General features: G+C 40.1%; 2 protein-coding genes and 1 long non-coding RNA gene across 22 annotated transcripts in view; all 3 read left to right on the top strand.

Annotated features, from left to right (window-relative positions):
- Positions 1-22,487, top strand: part of LOC117238212 (CUGBP Elav-like family member 2) — a 353,266-nt gene that overhangs the window by 90,857 nt on the left and 239,922 nt on the right. The window lies entirely within an intron of this gene.
- Positions 6,004-7,892, top strand: LOC117238215. The gene is made up of 2 exons (XR_004494144.1): positions 6,004-7,319; positions 7,668-7,892. It is a non-coding gene; the product is annotated as an uncharacterized LOC117238215 (long non-coding RNA).
- Positions 8,823-11,682, top strand: LOC117238213. The gene is made up of 3 exons (XM_033502940.1): positions 8,823-9,030; positions 9,151-9,663; positions 10,941-11,682. The coding sequence occupies exons 2-3, from the start codon at positions 9,657-9,659 to the stop codon at positions 11,285-11,287; spliced, it is 354 nt and encodes a 117-aa protein (XP_033358831.1). The 5' UTR covers positions 8,823-9,030; positions 9,151-9,656; the 3' UTR covers positions 11,288-11,682.

Here is a 22,487-nt window from a genome sequence, read left to right as displayed (position 1 = left end):
ACGGCTCGGCGTCGCGACGGAAATATTTGGCCGGTAATAACGCATAGCGTGCTTCCTCGGGTGGTCACTCGTTTTCGGCTCCACCCGTTCTGCGCTGCAGCGATAACTTTCGCAATTACACGAATATGCACGGAGTGAAATGCCGCGCGTACCATGAGATTTTGAAATCTATCCAACCTCGCTACTACCGTTAAACGGATTGAAATAAGGGTGGTTTTGTACTTTCGCTCCGTATCTGACAATGAAATAATAAACGGTGGATGCGTCGAATTAGTCGTGAAATCGTGCATAATCTTTTCCTCTGTCCTTTAGAATTTATGAAATTCTCCTACTGGAAATTGTCGAATACTTCCGATACTCGTACGTTTTTATCGTTGCTATTTATAATCGTTTAATCCAACTTACTTTCACTCGGTCATCGTGCGAATTGAGTTTAAGCGCTTTTGATAATCGATAATTAAGTATATAGAAATAAATTAGCAATTGACAATCTCTGACGCGTTTACGCAATTTAAGCAACCAGCGGAAGATTGTCCACGGATTGAAGGAGATCGATAAGAGACTGTCGACATCTCGTGCAGCCCCAAAAGTCCCATAGTAATCATGTGGCGTGAGGCGTAGTCGTTAGAAGAGCTTTGTGGTATAAGCGAAAGCCGGTGGAGGTTCTGAAATTAGGGGGCAATTCCCCCAGTGCTTTCGGTTCAACTTCCACTGGGAGGTACCTGGTTCTCTCTGCCCCAGAACCAACCAACAACCACCAGCCGGCATGCACGCGCCGTCCGAAAGTACCGGCTTCGAGACAGTCGTATCTATGCGAATCGAATGCTAACGAGCGCAAAATTGCGACCACGCTCCACGCTCGACCCTGTGACAGAAATTTTAAACGCCACGTGGGATAACCAGGCTTACGCGTGGTCGGAAATTACGGCGAACTCGCTGTATGGACGAAATAAGCTTTGCATTGTAATCGTTATTGGCGATCGTTCCCGTTGTTTGAAGGGGATCAAGTAAATAAGTTATTGGTACAGGTTTTTAGGAAATATCGGTGTAATTTTAGGTTCGCGACAGCATAGAAAGAAAGTTATTGCAAAATTCCATCAATCCCAATTTCAGTGATTTTATGATTAAACTCGCGAATAACTCGCGAGCGGAAGTTGCTCGAAATTAAATTAGATTTTGTCAAATTATACATTTAAAACACTTTTTACTTCGGGTTTCTCTCTTGAGATCATCCAGCAAGAGATTTTATGATAGGTATTACATATCGTTCGTACGCGATAAGAGTGACACATTGCCATGATCTAAATAGATGTGACATAAAGCTATCCAGGAATTCTAGTTTATGACGTTATTCGACGATAAACTGATTTAAGGCGTCGCGTCGCGTCGAGGCTTTCGTGATCACACTAAAAAATAATTTACGTAAATATTTACATCACGTATTGGACTTTAAAATCATAATTCGTTTATTCGCTCGCTTTTACACGTGATAATTACAGAACAATATACAACGACGTAATTATTTTCTAACTTCAGTTTCTAAGTTAATGAAGTATTTTTCATCCGTTTCAGCGTTCAACCTCTACAAATCTGAGATCCTTATTTTGTAGCACTGTATAATTTCATTGCTACGTTGCAACGACATTCTCCTTCGAATCAGAGAGCCATGGCGATTAAGCGCACGTAGGACGCGATGACGGTGCAACGATAACGGCCGATCATTCCCTCACGGTTTTATGATTAATTCTTTATCGGCCTGTCTTTCCTTTGTCAGCTCGAAATCGTCGATTCCTCGTGACTAAAGTTTATTTTCCGTACTCTCGTTGTCCTCTCCTGTCGTTACCACTGGTACGAGGGCGCACCGTATATTTCGCCGTGTGTTTTTGCATCCATTTAGATGGCAATCGTGGTCAGAGACATTTTATTGCGACCGATCACGAAGTTCAACCCTATGTTCTCTCCGGTTTTCCGCGTAATCCTCGCGTTTCCACCGTGTCCTCAAACGCGCACACGCAAAGCTGTATTAACGACTTCCTTCTACGATTCTCTCGTGGCAATGTTGGATAGGCAGGAATTGAAGAGCTTACTTCGAATCCATCTTAAATCCGACGAATGCGAATTCGAGAGGATCCTCTTGTTACTACGCACCTTTATTAAGAGTATTGCTCGAAGGAATAACGGTGCTTGTAGCATATTATCGACTCGAATAAAGAGAGAAACGAAAGGGATATTGTGCTGTTGATAAAATAATGGAGTGCTGAGACGATTAACATAATTATGATTTGTAATAATGTACGTATAATACAAAGAGACGAAACGAGTGGAAGCTATTATTTTCAAGAATGACTCGTTTAAAAAAAGACGAGTATCTTTCCTTTTCGCGTGCTTGCCTTACAAAAACTTATAAAGAAAGAGACGAAACGAGTGGAGGTTATTATTTTCAAGAATGATTCGTTTAAAAAAGATGAGTATCTTTCCTTTTCGCGTGCTTGCCTTACGAAAACTTATAAAGAAAGTAAATTAACCGCATGTACATGCCAATGTGTAGCACCTAATTGGAAACTAACGATCGGCAGTTACTCTGGTACCACTAGCAATCTCTCTATACGCCGGTACACCCCTGAATGCGTAATCATTCAAGCGCATGTGATCCCACTGGTCCTGCTGGATTCTCGGTGCCCTGATAGGTGATTAAATTTAAATTTGTCTTAGCTGAACAAACCTCGATCTATCATACGTAGCGAGGACGAGTAATGAAAAATGAGTTTGTCATCCGAGATAACGGGTATTTAGGCTGTGTTGTATGAAATTCCAGTTTCGCTACTACAGTTTGTCGATCTAGCTTTTTCCTACGGACTTAAGATGGCGTTGAATCGCTTCTCTACGAACCGTGATTGAGTATCGGATCGAGAATATATTTTCGTAATCCTGAAACAGCGCTATTCCTCGATTGATAAACGATAATTTCATTTTTATTAACTTCTATGGAATCTTATCATCTATCTTATCGTAAATACGATTGTAAGGAGTTGCATAAAGATTGGGGACAGATCCATTAAAAGGGAAAAAATATCGTAGGATCATTAGATTCGACCTTGATTCAGAGTAACTGGCAGATATTCGTTTGATCGTTGCTTTGCAAGATTCAACTATCTTATCACGAGGTAAGATAAAGAAAGACAAGATTGTTCGACAATGAACGCGATAACTATCGTAGGAGACAAATAGGGAAAATAATCTAATCGACGAATACAGTATTGCAGTCATAAGAGATTAATTAGTTATGTTTTCGACGGAATAAAGACAGATCCAAGTGCAATTTTCCTTGAACAGATTGTAATATCCCTATCGTGGAATAAAAGTCAATATCCTTTTGTGAAAATTCTGCTCGTTTCTAAGGATTAGGAGAGAAATAAGTTGGGAAGAGTAAAGTACAAGAAACGACATTGTTATATCGGTGATTCAAAAAATAAACAACTAAAAGCGACAACTATCCAGCGATACAACACGATAAATTTGTCGAAATTCGCTCGTCACCTTCCAATTTCTTATCTTTTATCGATTATCCATTAAACCTACGGTTACAACCAATTGAAGGAGGTGGTCGATTTTATGGTTCCTCCCCTTTGGCCCATTACAATACGTCAGGAATTGAACAGGGCGATTCGCGCGTTGTGTCCTCGTAAAATTCCGAGCACATTTAGCTGGGCGAATAGCCTTCGTGGATAAAATCCACGAGAACGATGATCTGTTTGGCCGGTCGAACGAGGGAAGAATGGAGTCTAGAGGGAACGAGGAAAAAATGTATAGGAATTATCGGCGTTGACGTACCAACGATTTTGCGCGGTCATTCAATAACTTCGCCTAGAGGCAACTTGCGTGATACATTTTCGGATGGAGCGGCATATGGCGCACCAACTGCTCTCTGTACGAGACGATAAGATAACGGTCGTGCATTCGTTCTTATCAAAGATGTCTATATTGAACCGTGAGATAAAGCACGGCTTTTTTCTGGGGTTCACGATGGGAACCTATCAATTTTTCTTTCGCTCCTGTGATGATGGGACAGCAAGCAAATGGAATTTTGTATTATTCGATGGAAAATGGGAACGTATCTCGAAAGGGAACTTCGGAAATTGTATTTTGTTTCGAATGTAAAAGCTGGAAAAGACGTTTTAACGTTAATATCGAAAGATAAAAGACCTTAACAATAAGATACAACGTCGAGCAGCCTGAAGTTCAAATAAAAAAGATGTCTTTTAGATAGATCGAACGCACGAAAGAATTTCGCAAGCGCCATTTTCGAACGTTGAAATAGACAGGCGAAAATACTCGTTCGACAGCCCGTCCTTTTGATTTCGCTGATTGAAATTCTGAGTATTGCGACCTGTATCGATTGAACGAACGACATTTTTGGCACGACTCACCGCAACTGTACTATTTTCATATTTAAGATCTTGGCTTTTCCACGAAACGTTTAATCATCATCTGCACGCTCTTCGTCGAATCTACATATAGATTGTATTTTAGGCTATAATCGAATGGAGGAAAAGGACTTTTATTACCGTACTTTTCTAACGCTCTTCTGATTCGAGTACCTTAAATATTGAACGAAGTAGATAATAACGTTCCGTTCGAGTTAAATATTCAACGTTCATAGAAATATTAAATATGAATAATTGGCATGTATGCGTGGGGCAACGATCTCACTTCGTCTTTTCTTTTAAAAGTCGTATCTTTTTCTTCTCTCTTTAGTTCCTCAATGTCAAAAAAAAGGGGAAGTGGTGTAAATATTTGAACGTTCTCCTCCGTTCGTTCTCTTTACATTTTCTTCTTAGCTTCTCTGCGTCGCAAAAAGAAAGGAATTAGGTTAAATATTTGGAAGATAAAATTTATTTACATTCTATATCGTTAACGGAGGTTACATTATTAACTCTTTCCGCAAGGGCAAATCTGCACGACAAAATGACGAAGAAATAAAATAAGTTATCTGTTGAGAAAGTTACATTGCATTATAGAGGGTTGATACACCTGTACTTACACGTGTCTTTCAGAAAATCGTTTACAAAATCGTTTCAGAAACTCATCGTCAACTAAAATCTTGTAAAAAGGAAGATAAACAAAGGTGACACGAAACGTTATCTTTATTCAGCGATTCGTTTCGTAGGAGGCGGTATGAATAACAAGGCAGGGAAAATGTGGAGAATCGTGATCCCACGTGAGATCTCTGGTGGAAGCGTGTCCTGGTCGAGATGTAAAAATATTTCTTGATAACATTGTCGTGACGGAATTTTTCGCTCGATTGCGGTTCTCCGCTTCGCGATTTCGCGGCTCGTCGCTACGACAACGACGACAACGACAACGACAACGACGAACGGGAATACCATTACCGGCGAATAAAGAACCGAGGCTAGACGTTATAACAGCATCGCTGGAGCTGCGCCTCCGGTTCCTTCGAGGGCTCTCCCGGGAACTCTAACGATGTTGCGCAGCGAAAAAGAAATTCGAGCGGTTCCGGTGCTGATATACACGTATACGAAGAACCTTCGCAGAAATACCGAGCCAAATATGCTTTTAAGAACGCAGATGCTCTTGCATAGCGGGGATATTCTTAATGCCTTTGTAAACCCGTCTCTCCCGTTCACGTGTCCATTTTTATTCTTCACCCTTACCTTCTTTCTTTCGCTTTCTCGATCTTCCGCTGAGTTATCTCGTTCTTAGACGTTGGCACTCGTTGTCTCTGAAGAACTTCGCTGCTTCGATCCTTTAGTTTAATAGACAAAATTTCCTTACTAAGATATATCTTCTTCGTTTGTGATTCGCTTTTACGTTATATATAATATAACATTAATTAGTATCATTATCAAACGTATACGAACGGAGAAATAGATTCAGCAAATTTGTTCAATCGATTACTCCGTAACTTCTTTGATTCTCAAGTGCGCTATGTGAAAACCATTCAATCTTAAATAGCTTAATGATATCTTCCTCGTGTTTTTTGTTCGTTTACATTTTGAAGCAATCGACGATGAAAGTAACGATAATTCGATAAGGTTGAAACGTTATTATGAAAAGTGATGTACGCGTCACCGGTGAACATGGTGAGAAGAACAGTTACGACACGGTTGACAACGTGGCAAGATAATCGAATAACCGGTGCACCGTAGCACCCTTGTTCTCGGTGCAACTGAGCTCACCTGTGTACGTGCCAGACTTTCTTCTAAAGAGCGAGACAGAGGGAAGGGAGGGGGGAAAGAGAGAGAGAGAGAGAGAAGTTTCATGGCAATTATCTGCCCGCGTCTTAACTCGCGGTATTACACTTTCAGCTCTAGCGACGCTGCTTTCCTCGAGGAGGCGGTCTTTTCCGGTATGCGCCAACTATGAGTTGCATCGCGATGCTAACACCAAGTAATTCATTCGTACAAATTTCGATTACGAGAGGGTGAAATGTTCGTAGTTGGTGTCAACACGAAAAGAACAATTTCGCTGCGATATTTAATACACATGTTGTTCTAGGTTCCACTAGCTATGTAACGAGAAGTAAAAAATCAAATTGTAAGATATACGGTAGGCTACTTTCGAAATAAGAACATAATCCCCTTTAAAAATCTCTCCGCTATCGCGGAAGATATTCCCTCTTCTATAATTAGCCAGCCAATGCTCATTATTTCTCATGCATGACGCTTCGTTATTTTCGAACTAATTAAAATTCGCTGTTGTTGCGCGGCAAATTCTCCATTATCAGGAATACAGTTTCATTCGCATCGAACCCCGTTCCGGAATACGCGGGAGACGCGTAAGCGCGCGGCCGTAGTCCCGTTCGATTTTAATTTCCTGACTACTTTTTAACGACTATGTACAGAGTAAAAGAGTAAAAAAAAGAGTAGAACAAAAAGGGAATATACTCGCGAGGCGAAGATTACTGTTGATATATTCGATCACTGGTTTATTGCATTTCTGTAAATTTGGCAAATAACTCAGTATTAATATTGCTCATAATAACTCAGCATTAAGCCTTATGGACCTTTTAACTCTTGAAAGGCGGTTGTACCAAACGACTTGGTAGGAATGAGAATGACACGTCACGGCGTGTCGTGCGTGCTGGAGTATCGCGCCGCTGGCTCATATTACGTTATATTACGATACTGATTATCAAAACGTTAGTCCCGGCGTGTTTGAATGGAAATTTCCAGCGCCAGAGTTATCAATGATCAAACATCGATAAAAGTCGACTCGAGGTACGATGTGCTCGTCGTTCATACAGCAGAGAAACGACGAGTATAAATCTCCTTCGGACGTAGAAGGTTGCTTTTACGTAGGTGCGAATTATCGAATTGCCTATGAACATAAAACGAAAAATGGTGGAAAACGGAGCTTTTATCAGGGAGAAATTACAGGTTGTCTCACTTGACCATATAGTAGCTTCTAAATACTTTTGGAATGTGAAAGATTAGTAATATCAACTGTTTTCAAGCAATTATTCTATCGTTGCAAATTGCAAAAGATTTAAGTTTTTATGCTTCGCGTGATTTTCATCCTTTTTCGCTTGACGGAAACAATATTTTCAAAAACATAATAATATATTTTTAAACGAATGTGGAGAGACATTTTTCAGTATATCCTGCACCTAATGAAAATGAATATTCTTGTATCTTGATAATTTATAGTCCAATGCGACAAGATTCTGATCAATTTGGATAAAAGATGTTATTATTCATAATGGAAAGAGCATAATGAATATTCCCATTATAAGGATGGAAAGTTATAAAATTTATCGCAGAATGTGACAGTTTCAATCGTTGGGAAGATTGCATGTGAATTGCATTGTTCATTAATGTGCTCCAATTCAAGCGGAAACATACGGCGATGAATAGTCAGCATTCATTTCTGAGGTATACGTAATACGCTTTAAATTGTTACCGTTTCAGCATTTTTTCAGTCTATGAGAATATTATACTGTACGAATAAAAAAAACTTCGTAAATGCTTCGCGGTACTATTGTGCTATGTTCGGCATATTTCAAAAGGTTTATATGTAAAAGAAACGTATAGCCGTTCGCTCGTTCAATGTCTCCCATTAGAAATATCCATAATAGGGCAATTATTTTGTCAACTAATTCATATCATGCATGACTTTTCCCCTACACGAGGAAAGTATGTGACGTTCATTAGCGTTATTATTTTGTCCCATTACGAAACTGATTGACGCAGCAAAAATACGGACACACCAAAAAATAATAAATTAGATGGAGCGGCAAGTATCGAAATTTTAATAAATTCATTGGAAGGGGGTGAGGAGGTGGGGATTGGATGGGACACGTCGTATAGATTTCAAGTTGACAAGTGGTGCGCCGGTATCAATTTCTAATTAATTCCCCGCGGTACGTCATTAACGTAAATTAAACGTTTCGTTTGCCGTGCCGCTGACTCGCTCTTTATTGAAAGATCGTTAAATGCTCGATGAATTATCGTTCCGGAAATTTTGTCGGACGAGTGGGGTCTGTACCGACGAAAGTGCCGCCCTAAATCATTAATGGAATATTCGGTGACCACTGGCCGGTACGAGTAAATGGCAATTACTGCTTTACGCTTCGTGGCCTGGCTTCGAGTAATTTTACTCCCTGGAAATTGGACGTGATACGATCCAACTATGTATGTACACCAACTATGCCCGAACACATTCGCGAGGATTGCCCGCGAGTTTCCACTTTCCCCTCGTATCTTCTTGTTTTCTTTTTCCTTCGTTTTGCCTGTTTTTTTCTTTTTCCCTTCTCTTTTTTATCTTTCGTTTTTTCTTTTTCTTTCTTCTTCTTTTTTTTTTTGGTCCTGACAGTTATTTCGAAAATTAAGGTGCATGGATGGTATCCTGGGTATAATGGCGTCGTTAAAATTTTATCGTCGCTTGTCTTTTACGGGGGAATCGGTTTAAGGCTACTGGGAATTAGAGAAGTGTACGAGGGGTGTTAATTAAAGCGGTGAAAGATGTAAGACGAAATATTATGTCGTGATGTAATGCTTCACTTATGACGATGTAAGAATGTAATATACTATGAAATATATTATATTAATACTGTAATACTTATACTATAATATATTACTGAGGGCAAAACAATTCCTCTTGTATATTGATCAATAAAAATTTCTGTTTCAGGTAAGTAACCTGGAATTGTATTAAAATCATGAAATCAGCGAAATCATAGTGGTAAGTCAACTGAACATTTTAATTGCAAACATAACACGATATCGAGCAATATATTTATGCAATAGAAATGTCAGTATATAATAGAGCAATTCGATAATAGACGTTTAAGAAATCTTATCAACTAATAGACGTTAAGTATATACATATAAGTTGAATGCATTATATGCCTGGTTATAAAATATATCTAAATTGAACGAGAAATTAAAAAGAGCAGAATACGTATCTCTGAAAAAAGATAACTTTACAGATTTTCTCGACGACTGTAACTAACTATAGAAAGTTCTGTGACTAAAAGTATATGTTACGACCTCTCAACCAGGTGACGATCAGTCATGTTGTAACTATTCGGTTGAGGTCGCAAACCCTGAACGATATTAACGTTCAAGGTGGAGGGAAATTAAAGGATTTCTGTATTTATAGATTTTATTTGAAGTGTTTAGTATAAACGTAAGAGTATGGAACGTAAGTAATAGAGTTTAAATATGCGACGAGTGCGTGATGAGTCTTTTTCTCTCGAAGCGCCTGGTGTTTATATTTTAAATGTCAGTGTAGAGGGTGTGTTGTCGTCAACGTTTCCTGTGAAGTGGGAGTCTGTGTCTGTTCAGTCCTGTGACTGTCGAACTGTCGTTGGCGTTCGCATGTGGTGCGTTCTGTACCTACCTGGCCGAGGATGCGGAGCATAACGTCTAGTTAACGACATCGTCCTTGGTCTGTTGTCGAGTTCTCATCTGGTCGAAGTTGACACGTCGTTTGCTGTTGAGCGGATCCGTCGAGCGCTTAACACTAGATTTACGGGACCTGTCAATTTAACGGATTTCAAACTTCGAAATGAAATACCATTTTGCATCGTAAATTAATCATTTCATCCAAAGAATTTATACACACAATTATTTTATGTTTGGTTGTGTAACTAGTGCTTTCGAATTGATAATTGACAGACACATAATGGAGCACATAAAAGATTGTGCTGAAACCGAGGCGCATCGAGTTTTGAAAAAAGACGTGACGTAGTTTTCTAGGAATTCTATATGCCCGGGGCGCATATGAAGCGAGATCATTGAAAGCTTCCGAAAGATTACAAACAGATAAATTTGCTCTGATATCCGAAATATGGAACAGGCTTGTTATAAGCCTTATGAAAATATCTCAATAGATGAATAATTATTTCCAACGAAAGCGCGATGCAGGTTTACGCAATATATGTCGAATAAGCCTCATAAATTTGGCATTAAGTTTTGGTTAGCAGTTGACGTCCAAACAAAATATATTTTGAATGGTATCCCTTATATGGGGAAAGATGAAACTCGATGCTCAAAATCGTTGGACGAGTTTGTAACATTAAAATTAGCTGAACTATATTTTAACGAGGCAGAAATATAACGACAGGTAATTTCTTTACAAGCATCCCGCTACCTAAAAAATTACTTGCAGAAAAAACAACCTTGGTAAAAAAGGACAAAATGACTTTGTTTTCCTCACATTTATGTAAATCAGAAAACTGCACGCTTACTGTGTATAAAAGTAAACCTAACGTAAAAGTCCTCCCTCTAAACACCAAACATACAGGTGTACAAGTAGAAGACAATTGTAAACGTATTCCAGAAATCATTACTTTTTATAATAAAACAAAGTTTGGCGTGGATCGTTGTTGTGGTGTGTCGTTGACCAGATGGCACGCAAATATAGTGTGAAGGCAGGGAGTTTCCGATGGTCCCTCTAAGCTTTTTTCAATATTTTAGATTTGACAGCGATAAACGCGTGGATATTATGTAAAGAGTACACCGGATCGAAAATATCCAGAAAGCAGTTCATATTTTGTTTAGCCGAGGAATTAGCTGGAGAAAACAAGAAGAACATTTACCAAAGATCAGATGCTTCATTTCTGTCAGCTTCAACGTCAGAAGTGCGAAGAAGTTGTGGGCAAGTGCTTTACTGCAAAAAGAAAATAGAAGCAATAATTGTTGTATATATTGCAAAAAGATCGTATGCGGAAAATGCACAAACAAAATTCAGTATATTTGTAAAAAATGTGCTCAATAAATATGATTACCCTATACCGTTAATATTACTGTTATCATTTCCGTGATAATTTAAAAAAAAACTTTTTACTTATTAATAATTTATTTAAACGTGAAGCCTAATATTGTTCAATTCAGACTTAATTTGAATAAATCGATTTTTTAAAGAAAATGCGTGTTTTCGTTTACCCGTCAGTTTGACGGGAGTTCGTAGAGATAGGTATATAAGAAACATCCGTAAACCTAGTGTTAAGATACTAATTAACTCTTCTCGACGTGATCCGAGTTGTAAACTTTGTAATGTGTAATGGGGGAAATTCCAGCTTCTCAAAAAATAGCAGATGTTTATCCGTACCGTAAACTGAGGACAACTTTAAATCCTGAACAGTATACAAACTGTAAAATTCTAATGGATTTGCAGCAAATAGCAATTTTTAAACCGTATTAAATTTACTTGATACCTTAATTATCATATTAAAATTGTCAAATCATTTTATGATTTTACATAGGTATGCAGAATTCAAAGTTCTGCGCTTTAATATTCTCAGATCAGTTTCACCGGATTATTCTTAAGCTTTTCCCAAATTGCACAGGTAAAAATTTTAGTATTTGCTTTTTGACGAATAATATTTTTTTCGTAAAAGGAAGATAGATTCTACGACAAAATGTATAGTTTGATACTATAGTAACTGGTTCTTGCGTAATCCGTATTATAATCCATCAAATCATTTAAAAAATCTGGAAATGAACTATTAAGAATGAAATGCCACTCTCGCGAATCGCCGACACGAATTTCTTCTCTTTAATACGAATTTTGCATAACAAATTTTCTCAAGCGCGACGCGTCCCTAAATACCAGCGCCCTCGTTAGAAACATTTTGTCACGATTTAGCGCGCAGGAAGCATATCGACACGTGTTGGGCGAAGTTGCATCCTTCGCTGGGTCCGGTGAATGCGCATTCATCGGCAATTTCGCGCGTGGAACAGTTTGCGAGGTGGGAACGCGCGAGCAACGACGACAAGTTCTGCATACTTTCCATATGTAGTGCGAAACACGTCTACCCGCCCAAGAGGTGTTCTTGTTGTTGCTTGAATTGCATTTCCAGAATTTCTAATGCGACCAAGCCTGAACTTGCGCGACGATTCGCGGAAGAATCGAGACCGGAGTTCAACGCGACGCGTGTTTCGCAAAATTAATTTAATCGAGCGTACAACGTATCATCCTTTTTAACATCTAAGCGTTCCTTTTTTCCTTGGATTTCTTCATTATTATTTCTTGCTATCAATCGTAGTAATTGACATTTCTATTAATTAGTCTTCCACTTAACATATAATCCTCGTTTCACGATAGTTAAGGAGCATCCCAAACTATTAATTGTGATAGAATATTTATAAGGATAGAGTCTTCTCAGTATTTAATTAAAAACCTGATGTAAATAGTTAAATCGAAGTAAAAGTCTGTACAAAATAAAAAATATTACTGATTAGTATTCAAATTCTCCGAATCGCATCTTATATCCCACAATTGTTGGACGATTGGTTCTTATATTTATAAATCGGTTAAATATTCGTTCGATAGCCTGCCTCGGATAAATACGTACTATTTGTCAGAATATTATTGGTTTTATTTTATTTATTTTGTATTGCAAGATCTAAATCTTTACAATAAATTGACGTCTAATTTATGTCTTTCTTAACCCTATTTCTAAATAAGCCATAGAAATTTGTAATTATTCCGAAACAAAGGACCGCAGGTTAATCGAGTGGGGTCAACGTTAAATTTCGACAGCGGCTTACATCATTAACGAGCAATTTCTGACGAACAACACTGGGCTGTCCCTATATTTACATCGAACCATGGTCATTCGGTGCACGAATATGTCACATCGGTTTAACGCTCACTGTACTTGGTGAACTGGTTAAATTTAACACTAACTACGTGGTCATATGGCCGCGAAAACATCAATATAACAAGTCTCTATCGATGTTGCGTACATCGTTCCACGTCGCGTTTCCACGAAGCCTCTGCCCTTGCCTCTGTCCCCTTGGAATTTAAATCGAAAGCTTTACGAGCTGCGAAATTTGAGCGTCGTAAAATGCGCTCTCTAACCCATTTCCTGCTTTACGATTATCGTGCTCGATATTTTCTACAGGAGTATAAGCGTCTGCACTTTCTGAATAAAAGAAAACCATGCCTGACAGTTTCCTCTTCGTTATTCAACTCTACCACGTACATTGGTTGACGAACGTTTTAACCTTATTGCTACAAAAAATAACTAAAATTGGCTTTTCTTTTTCCCGTCTTTTTTTCATGGCTTAGATGCAACAAAATATATACATATGCATATTTTCGGTTATTTTGGCTTGCCATCGAGGCCGCTGAAGGGTCTAGTTTCCAAGGATTAATACAGTTCTGTAGTCGTTTTAACAAAGTACAAGCGTCTTTAAGCCAGGCAGCTTAGCTTCGACAACTCTATTCCAAGCAATCACCCTTTCGCATCGACCAAAATATCGCCTATCGCAAACTAGCGAAATACTGGTTCTTTGTTAACTAATTATATACCACTATACATAACTCAAACAAGAAGAACGTTGACAGAGAACAGCGCAAATGAAAATACGTTGATGATGACAGCTCTTGCAGAGCGCCGTCCGTCCGGACATCACCGATGCCCCAAAAACCAATCGTTCCTGGGCCGCTTAAATGCGGACCATTCGGAAGGAACTGATATAGGTTCGACTAGTTTCACAATCGCAACGTCCGAGCAAAATACTCGTAAATAAAGAGAGAGAGAGAGAGGAGGGGAGAGACACGATACCGTACAATGACCATTCTCTGCGCGTTGGCGTAGAGCCAGCTAACACAAGGAAACACGTGTTCAAGATTAGCCGGCTACGACAGGTGCTACTGGTTCGCAAAGCTTCGACTACGTTTGCATACGCTCGGTTTACGCCCCTCCTTTCCGTGTTCGATTGCGAAATTCGCGAGACTGCAATTCGACTCGACAATACAGAATTTCTTGCGAATCGTTCCGATCAATTGCAAATGTCTGTGAAGCAAGAATGTAGGATCGGTGGATCGAGGAAAGCGGCCGATCTCCCGATATCGAATGATAAAAACCCTTCAGTAACAAATCTGAATTCACTCGATACTTTATCTTTATTATTATTATTATTATTATTTTCATAATTACAGCGTAGTATACCAGCTTCGCAGTATATAATTAATATAGTATAGATGCATCATCTGTAGGGTTAACTAGCTCGCTATATCATTGGACAAACTATAATACGCTGACAAATTTCAAGACGGTTTTTAGGAGACGCAAGAAAACAGAAATGCTTGTCTCGTTTCGTCGATCTCGCCAAGCCAACTTAATTTATGCGGTCGGCACCTGTTTATTGTGCGTTGAGTGCTCTGCGTATCATGGAGCTCGCAAATTAACTTCCCCGAGCCACGAACCGTTATTTAGGAACGTTTCTTATCGTTACATAGCGAAGTCATTTTTTGCCAGCTAATTATGAGAAAAATGGACACCGTCGTTCAAAGTTCTCTTCTGTGTCACGCAATTAGGTATTTGATTTACTTTATATTTGCTCGTGTAGACTCTAATGGACAGAAGTAAACCTAGCGTATTATCTACGTTTGTTGGTTAACTTCAAAAGCTTAAAATATTTAAATTGGAAGGTAACCAGTCACGAAGTAGAAAATTCTTAGTCGTTCTCCTGCACTTGCGACCAGAAAAGTACATACATACCGAAGTCACAATTCTCGCAAGCACTCGTTCTAATGTCCTTCCCAACATATACAACCTCTGACCTGGCTTTCAATATCCCAGCAGCGATGTACAGGCTCATCAGGTTGTCCTCCTGATCAGTTCCTTATCAGATCTGGACGAAACACAACCTACCCTTTCTTTCCTTCTTCCTTTACATTCCACCACAGCGCTTTCCCAACTTAAGAGTCGTGTTTTTAAGTCAAGAATGAAAAACTCGAAGCTGTTCCATGCACGAAATCCGCCGAAACACGTAGCACGACGTCGCGCCACGTTGTCTCAACCGTAATTCGACGTAACGCGCGGTTCACGTGTATCTCGTGCAGAGTCGTGGCGAACTGTAAGTTACGGTAGACGTGGAAGCGAATTTTAGCTCCTGCTACATCTATCCATTTGTCGAGATCGTCTTAGCATTCATTGCGAACGAATATTCGAGTTTACGAACCTTCCGCTTAATATCATTCCGCCCCCTAATCTGCGGCCTCGAATTTACGATCCGAAAGGATCTGAATAAGTGTTATCCGATGCGTCGATATGCTGGCGAGAGGGCAAGCTGGAGGACGTCGGACGGTCACGTCTTGAATTCGTAACGAAGGTAAGGTCTTGAATATTTCGACTTTTCGTTTCATTCGCGTTTTCGAATTTGTCACGATGATAGTAAATTGTGATAACAAATTTGAGGGTAGTGCAAATCGTTTAAAAATCGAACTTTCCTACTACATTTTATATGTTCGATAGTATTATGCGTTGCTTGCATCTTCGTAATATTTAATCGATTGGAACAGAAAGATTTATTCATTTTTAATTTGATTTTAAGTATGGAAATTGTATCTAACACGAAGGATAAATGGAAATAACACTGGGCCACTACGTACTTTAAAATAAAAATTTTATATTAAATTTTAATTCAATATATGTACAAGGTTTGAATATGAAAGAAATTCTATTGTTTGTGCGCATATTTTTAAACTTGCTGATCCAGAAAATACTAACGAGAGCACGTTACCAAGCTACTTTTAGTCACGTTAATATACGATGTAGTCTAATATATAATATATAACATACTTATAATAAACGTGGAGTAAACATTTATGAATATTAGAGTTTAATTAGAATTTTCATTATATTTTTTAACTCGCATAAAATATTCTTAACACAGAGCCAAAGCAACGGGTACACGTTCCAAAAAATAGTTTCATCTAAGAACAAAACTTCATACTATCTAAAATTAACAGAAACACGCTTTACACACAGTTTCGTTGGTCAGCCGTTTGTTCTAAGAGAAAGGACCGGAGGATAATTTTCCAGGAATCAGTTCATCGAAGAATGGAATTGCGCGTTTCATAGCGATTTGAGCTTGCAATTCGCCAAATGGAGAACGCGCAATTCAGCATGTTGAACGACGCCAAGGCGAACTGCGACTGGTTGAGATTATTTCCGGAAGAAAAATATCCATAGCAAAGATGTAGGTGAGACCGAATCAATTTCGCGATCCAATCGCGTTGCAACAGACGGGAAATGAAATTCGAGCATCTTATTACTCCGAGAATGATTTGTTTCGTTACGAAATTAAGTTCGATAGAATTGAAAAAAGAAGACTGTCGAAAGGTAGAGTTTGAGAAAAAAAATAATATAGTAACGTTAAATCGTTTGTAAGATGCTAGATCAAAACATTTGTCTCCTAAGATTTTAACAAAGGAGAAATGTTTTCTCTTTGTCAATTGTTAACGATAGAAACACATTTTCCGTATTTATACGATATCGTGAAAGGGTTTAATAATCTCGATAGACACATTTGCATACAGTAAAAATCCATTACACGAAAAGGTTAGCACAGAGATGCTTTATCCTCCTATAAAAAGATACCTAAAACTTTATTTCCCTACTTCATCTGCAAATCGAATTTAACCACGAAACCGAGGTATCGTAACCGCGCCGCATTGCGGTTTCCAAGGAAAGCGTACTTGGGATGACTGAAACGAAGAACGTATACGCGAATCATGGGGCGTAAGGTTCGCGGTACGTCTTTCGTAGGCACGTTACGTAACTGGTGGAGGGATAAGCCCAGCAGGCAACTCGTGGGGGTTGGAAGATAGATACGTCAGTGTCTCGCTGTAAGCTGGTCGTGTTAATTACATCCCTGGCTTTCCCGCCCCCTTACTGTCGTTCCTTCGCGCCGGCACACAGTGTGCAATGCGCAGGAGAGAGCTCGTCTTGGAGGTCAGTGAAACGTCGCTGGCTTCGTGGCCATACTGTAATTGGAAACCGCAAGGCATAGCCCACGAGAATTCAAATCATACGGCCGTTTATTAGCACCAGTTGCGGAACTGGAGGACGCGATTTCGCTTGATTGCCATCGGCCATTGGATTCCACTCGAACGCATCGAACGTACGACAAAATGGAGATGGTTCACTTGTAAACGATCTGGAATAAATACGAGAGACGTTCCCACTTGGTGACCATATTTGTTTAATCGTAAAATACTTGAATGGGATATTGCGTTCTTCCCTCGTACTTTTTTTACTATTCGTGAGAGATGGTAGCTCTGCGAATAGTTCAGTAAGTCGTGAAAACTCGTGCTTATGTGTTCTAACTGTTAATTAAAACTTCGATTTGTTGTAAATATTCCAGTCTATAAAAAGTAATGTTAAAAATTACAGTTAATCACGACGACTTTGTCTAAAAGCGGTTCGTTGTTGCTGCTAAACGCAAACAATATGAATTCAATTTTGTACGGCGGAAAATTGTGACTATTGTATTGTTTTAATTATTTTCCTAATGGTTATTAAAAGGGGAATATTCGTATTGCGAAACCGTAGGTTGAAACGTGCATTAATCCCGGAAGCGTCGGACGGAGAGTATGTCCGACCGGCTGGTTCAATTTCATTCGACGCTACCGTCCTCGAGCTTAAACCGAAAAATACGCTATTCCATGCTCTTTGTAGTCTTTTCACTCTATCATCGCTCATTCATTTTCCGGATAAGCTTCTTTAATGAAATTGCGTGACTTGCTGTGCACAAAGGACAGAGCTGAGGGTAATGTGAATGAAATTTGCGAGTTAATGCGCGGAGACGATCATCTCTGATAGAGGAGGAACGAAGTCGTATGGATTTTTCGCAATTCGACTGAAATAATTGATTGTGTATATTAATTGCGTCCTGAATATAAGTTTGTAAAAGATATATTCTTGTTACGAAATGTCGATCTATCTTCGTGTAAATGTACGTCTATAGATTTCAAACGATACTATGAAACATAGAATTGATCGTTATTCTTAATCTTCTTTTTCCATTCTGCAAGCTCAGAGCTGCGAATAAACTTCGTCAACCAAGGAATCTTGCAACGACGTACGAAGAAAGAATTGCGGTTTTATCCGCAGTCATATGTTTCATTTAGCCAGTTGCAACCGATATACCTTGCCAGCCCGACAAACTAACTTTCCTCTCCATTACGCAGAATTCTCGACACCCTTTGCTTGCCGATATATAGAAACGTTCGATGGAATCGGCCGTACTATTTTCCCTATTGGTTGCCCGAGAAGAGGAATTGTGCCAGGGTAGGTGGGATCAAGCACGGAGGACGCAGGTGGTTGGGAAAGAATAGGCGTCCCAGGTGATAGGTCGTTTCTTGGTTGGTCGAGCGAGATCGCCGATCGTTTTCCGCTGGTGGCTGCGTACAAATGGCATTTCCACGGTTCCGTCGTTTCCGCGGGGCAATAAAGGAGGAAGGGTCAGGGTGCGGTAATGACGCTTGGCCCGCGTAATTACCAGTTATGTGCCGATGGTATACGAGCGATGGTAAGCGGCCTACGCAGAGCTAAAGCGAACGCAATGCGTCACTGTCTGTCAGACTACGGTACTCAAATGGTTATCGCACAAACTGGCCGAGAAGGATCAGTTTGAGAATAACGCGTGTGTGCGCGTCTATACAGCTAGGTTTCTATGAATCTGTTTGAAACTCCCACGTATCCTTTGCCCTATCCGCCAGAGTTCGAATTTTCCGGCGTGATTGACTGACCTTCGAGGAAACAATGGCCAGTCGTAGCCGCGTGGTTTGATACATGCGAGTATTTAGCATGATTTACGACTTGGGAATATGAGTGTTGTATCGAGGGAGTTACGGAGCTTGTTATGCTGTGTTCTGCTGGAGATTTTGGATAGGATTTGAATATGTAGGAGGTTTTTGGTCGTGTTTCAGAATAATGTGTGTACAGGTTGTTACTCTGAGGTACCTATATATTATGTACATATATATACATGTATTTATCGCTGCTGCCAATTACAATTCTCCCTTTTGTAAACCGATGGTGTTTCGTTATACTGGAACAATGTTAAAAGTAATATCAGGATTAGCAGCTTCGTTAAATGAAGATAATTATTCGCACGGTTATTCCGAATAAACGAAAGTTCCATCGATCAGTTTGCTTGTTCTCCTGAAATTGAACTAGTTTTCGGTCAGCTGGTTGCTTTAGTTATTCCGGCAAATCGCCAGTCAATAACAAGGACGAAACATGTGTTGGGCAATTTCACGGGACTCGGCACACTGACTCGATTCATAATTCGAACGATGGCAGTTTTGGCGTTTCCAGCCGATACAAATGAACTGGCGAAAAAGTTGGAAACCGTTGATACGCGCGTGGGTGTGTAGCGTTGGGTCAACCGTAGTCGTGGCGAGTGGTTTTGTTCGACGGATTAATTAAATACGCGCGTTGAACTCGTTCCCATACAAATCCATTAATACGCGCGAGTGAACTTGTTACCTAAGCTACGATGTTCACGAGCCACGGATTCTGCGGAGAAGTTCGAATTACTGCAATTATTTCGGGAAGAGGAAACCAGAGTAGAAGTCAGCCAAGTTCTTCTTATGCTGGCGAATCATCGGCAATTTTAATCTCCGTTGTTATTTGCGCGTTCCAATCGAAAGCCTTCTTTTCCATTACGCAACACCGTAGTTACCTTTAGAACTAGTGAAAAGAAATATTTTTCTATACGCAACAAAATTCTCAGGAAGCGAATATTAAAATCTTTCGCGTCTTCTTCTCTCACCTTTCAACGATCCTTACGATGTTCCGGAAATTCTCCCTCGCTCAGGTGTATCGCATGATCGAGATGTCTGTCGTGGCAATTACTGGGGCTCTCTGTCGCTCTTACCAGCGAGTTGCACGATAACGATGTCGCGAACAACGGGAAGCGTTAAGCATTCTTGTCGTAAACTCGATGTTCAAGGAAGCAGAATGTTCGTTCGTCGCATAGACGAAGAATACACTGGCGGGAGTTCAGTTTTCTTCCTTTATCCATCGCTCGATAACTCCGTCGAAAGGTAGAACCGTGCTCCTGGAAGGAGTTTTGTCCCGATAGAGGTGGGAAGAGCGGCGAGCTTCGCATGTCCTTCCTGATTTATAGCCGTCGATCGAGCCGACCCTGTTCCTCTCCCTGTGCCACTCCACTTCCGGTAACCTGCTAGCCAGTGGTTCTCACCCGGCCTGTAAAAATATTTACGGACTTTATACCGGTCGGTAACGAAGATAAATCGCGTCACCTGCCACCGACAGGGAACGATGTTTCCTCGAAACCTGGCACCCGATGCTTTCCGATGTTTTGTGGTCCAGTGTCTCAAAACGATCGAGAACGTTCGTTGTTGCAATTTTAGCGATTTTCTTATTTCTATATTTTTTTAAATACAATTTACGATTACATCTTACTAATGTGAAATATTTAACGAGAAAAATCCGTTTACGTGATCACATTCTACGTCCAAATTTAATCGCAAGGCCAATATTTCTACCTTCATAAATCACGCACCTCGTTTCTTTACTCTATTTACTAAATCCACTCATCGATTAGGAGCCCCATAGACAATCGCAATATGCTAAACATCCCACTCAGTCGCCTAATCTGTTCGGTCCTCAGATAATCTCTACACTTGCCTCGTTAATTTCTTATTCGACCGTCTCGACAAAGCCTAACCCGTATTTTACATGTATTTTTCCCAATCGACCCACGCGACGCTCTCCAGCCAGGGAAATCAATTTTCAAATCTGGAGATTAACTGGTCTCGATAGAGAAAGAGAAAGAGAAAGAGGAAGAGAAAGTAACAGACCCCCGATGACCAAGCCCCGAAGCTGAAAATCCCCCTGATACCCTATCAGTTCCGTAGTACGTAGTTATGAACACGAATAAGAAGGGTCGATCGTCTTATCGGGGACTTCGATAGGGAGTATTTCATTTCATTCCCTTTTGTATTACATGCCTATTGCATTACGATTTTCATCAAAATATCCGATCCGGGCTACTTCCTTCTCGCAGCGTGATAATAGAAAGGAAAAGACCGACCAAGAGAAAGGGATAGGCAAAAGGGAAAAGAAAGGGACAGACGAGAGAAATAAGTAGAGAAGGGAAAGCGGTGGCAGTGACTAGGGTGAATTTTCCTCAGGGTGGGAGGAAGCTATTCTCCTCTAATTGGCGTCGTGGGGGAACAACGAAAGGGGGCGGTGCATCATATTTTCTCATTAAAAGCGTTTACCCGAATGGAAAGTTCTTTTATCCCTTCGAAACGCTTCGAAAGTTCCTACTCGAGAGTTTCTAAGCATTCGACTTTCTCTCTCTCTCTCTCCTTCTCTCTTTCTCGTTCTCTCTCTTTCTCTCGTTCGAACATGGATGAAAGTTCGCCGTTGAGTTCGGCGTAAACTCACCCCGTGCCTTTGGAGTACGAACTTAACGCTGGCTGGTTATAAATAGCTCTGTCTTACACGGTATTGCTTGCGAGCAATGCCAGAGAAAATTTATCCTGCAAAATCGTTCTTGTGAAAGGTCAAGATGATCACCAAGGAGGATCGTTGCGCAAGCGCGCGTTATGGATTATGCACAGGATTCTAAATTTGATTTATGGCGGGACTTCCTCCTTCACGAGAGAAGGGCGAACATGTTTTTTCCAGCATCTTCTCACAGCATATTCCTTATGTTCTTGCTCTTGATCTAATCATTTTTCGACCACTTTTCTACGTATACTTGCGGGAGAACAGAATCGATCTTTCCATCTAAGAAATGCATGCGCGCCGTTGCGCCTGCCAAAAATGTATGGTCCTCTAAATATAGCGCTCTTCGATCATGAAAGCGTTGAAAATCTAGAGAAACATTTGCACGAATCAAACAAGACAAAACGAAAACCAAGCAATACCCGCTGGCATATTTACTCCTTACCGGAAGAAAGGTCGCGAATTCATGGATAATTCGTAGAGATTGCATCATTCTTCTCGTCACATTGTCTAGAGTGTCACGTGCAAAGATCGTCGAGCACGTGAGACGAAAATATTTTGTTCCTGAATTTGCTAGAAGAGTATAGAGGCACTGTAGGAGATAGAGAAAATTTACGCGACGCTACTTGCAAGCAGAAAACGACGGTCTGTACAAAAGTTCCGTCATCGGTTGTCTGCTTCGTCGGTGTTCACATAGAAGCACGCCAAATCAGAACCTTCCAACAGCAAACCAACA

Source organism: Bombus vosnesenskii, unplaced genomic scaffold (genome assembly GCF_011952255.1).
Source record: "Bombus vosnesenskii isolate JDL3184/JDL3185 unplaced genomic scaffold, Bvos_JDL3184-5_v1.1 scf7180000013444, whole genome shotgun sequence".
Lineage (NCBI taxonomy): Eukaryota > Metazoa > Arthropoda > Insecta > Hymenoptera > Apidae > Bombus > Bombus vosnesenskii.
The sequence above is the reverse complement of the archived record's forward strand: the minus strand, read 5'-3'. Positions and strand labels throughout refer to the sequence as shown.